Below are 1,812 nucleotides of genomic sequence, written 5' to 3'. Positions count from 1 at the left end.
AACCCTAAAGTTACATTAAAAAAAAAACCTAAAGTTACATTTAAAAAAAACCTAAGGTTGCATTTAAAAAGAAAATACAACACAAATAAATAAAAAACTACTCGTCGTTTTCTCTGAGATTCCAAATGTGTTCGATCAAGTCTGATTGAAGATTGGCATGTGTGAAATCGTTATGTAACGAGAACCTGTTTAAATCTTGTTGTTCTTCGCTAACCGGAACATTATTCTGCTCCACCGTATTCTCGTCATACACACAAAGTGCATGTCCTTCGTCTTCGATGATCATGTTATGCAACAGAATACAAGCATACATACAGTATCGTAACGTTTTGGGTGTAAAAGCGCGTGCTGAGTTTTCAATAATATGTCATCTTTGTTGGAGAACCCCAAAACACCGTTCAATATCTTTTATCGCCGCTTCTTGAAACTTGGAAAATTTCTTTCTTTTTTCATCTGGCGGATGCCTAACGGTTTTAACAATTGTAGAGTACTGTGGGTATATTCCATCGGCAAGATAATACCCGCTTCTGTACTCCACTCCCGAAACTGTAAACCTCGTATCAGGACCGATCCTTTTTATAACAATATCAAAAACCTCGGAATTTTATAGAACGTTGACGTCGTTATTCGAACCAGGAATCCCAAAGAAAGCATGCTGAATCCATAGGTCTTGAGACGCAACAGCTTCTAGAATTATTGTTGGATGTCCTTGATCGCCTCGCGTATACATTCCTCGCCAAGCGGTAGGACAATTCCGCCATGACCAATGCATGCAATCAATGCTCCCGAGCATTTCTGGAAAACCGTGCGTTGCTTTGTGGTGTTGATACAATTTTTGTATGTCATTGTAACTCGGTTTTCGCAAATATTTTTTGCTGTAAAGCCTCACCACAAATTTGTGCAAAACTTGTATACACATTCTCTAGCAGTTCTTTCGGACATCTTTAGGTATTCGTCCCAAGCATCGGCCGCCGTCCCATAAGCTAGTTGACGAATCGCCGCAGTGCATTTCTGTAAGGTGGTGAAGCTCCTTTTGCCTCTAGCATCGTGTCGCAATGTAAAAAAATGGTCATAAGCGGCTAAATCGTCGGCTATACGTAAGAACAGTCGACGACTTATTCTGAAGCGACGTCTAAAAATACTCTCCGAGTACAACGGTTCGTCGGCAAAGAAATCGGTGACTAATCTTTCGTGAGCACCTACACGATAAAAATAAAAATATATAACTTATAAATAAAAATATAATGCAACGCTATAAAATATAAGAATAAAAATATAACTAACTTTCTCGGTCTCGGTCGATGGTCAGGTTCCTGTTTCGTGGTTGTGACGAAACCTCCTCCTCCTCTTCTTCCAGAATTAGTTGTGTCGCGGCTACCACTGTGTTTATAAAGTATTTTACGGCTTCTCTGGTGTCCGACGAAGAGGAAGATGACATTGTGTATTTTTTAGAGAAGATTATTTGAGAGTGTAAAGGGGGTTGTTTGGAGAATGTGGGTGAATTTTTGTATAAACATAGTTAAATGAATGGGTATTTATAGGTTTTAAAATAATTATTTTTTTTTAAACTAGCCGTTGTCAAAGGCATTAAATGAAGGCGGGCCCACTTGTTTGCCTCGTCTCCAACGTCTTGGAGAGGCCGTAAGTGCCGCGACGACCCCTAGGCGGGCGGTGTGCGACGTGTGGGACGGACCGAGACAAAGAGGAGACGACCCCATACCTCATGTTCTAAAGTCCTACACTAACTGAGCCGCTTGACAGTTAACAAACAGGTGGTCCACATCTTCCATCTTCATCCTGTAGGTCGCAAAG

General features: G+C 40.7%; 1 protein-coding gene across 1 annotated transcript; it reads right to left on the bottom strand.

Annotated features, from left to right (window-relative positions):
* Positions 1 to 367: 367 nt before the first annotated feature.
* On the bottom strand, positions 368 to 1,438 carry LOC110866442. Its single transcript, XM_022115588.1, has 3 exons — positions 1,285 to 1,438; positions 890 to 1,199; positions 368 to 572 (listed from the first exon to the last, which is right to left on the bottom strand). The coding sequence occupies exons 1-3, from the start codon at positions 1,436 to 1,438 to the stop codon at positions 368 to 370; spliced, it is 669 nt and encodes a 222-aa protein (XP_021971280.1).
* Positions 1,439 to 1,812: the final 374 nt, after the last annotated feature.

The sequence above is a fragment of the Helianthus annuus genome, chromosome 7, assembly GCF_002127325.2.
Source record: "Helianthus annuus cultivar XRQ/B chromosome 7, HanXRQr2.0-SUNRISE, whole genome shotgun sequence".
Taxonomy (NCBI): domain Eukaryota; kingdom Viridiplantae; phylum Streptophyta; class Magnoliopsida; order Asterales; family Asteraceae; genus Helianthus; species Helianthus annuus.
Note: the sequence above shows the minus strand (reverse complement) of the source record. Positions and strands in the feature narration are given on the sequence as shown.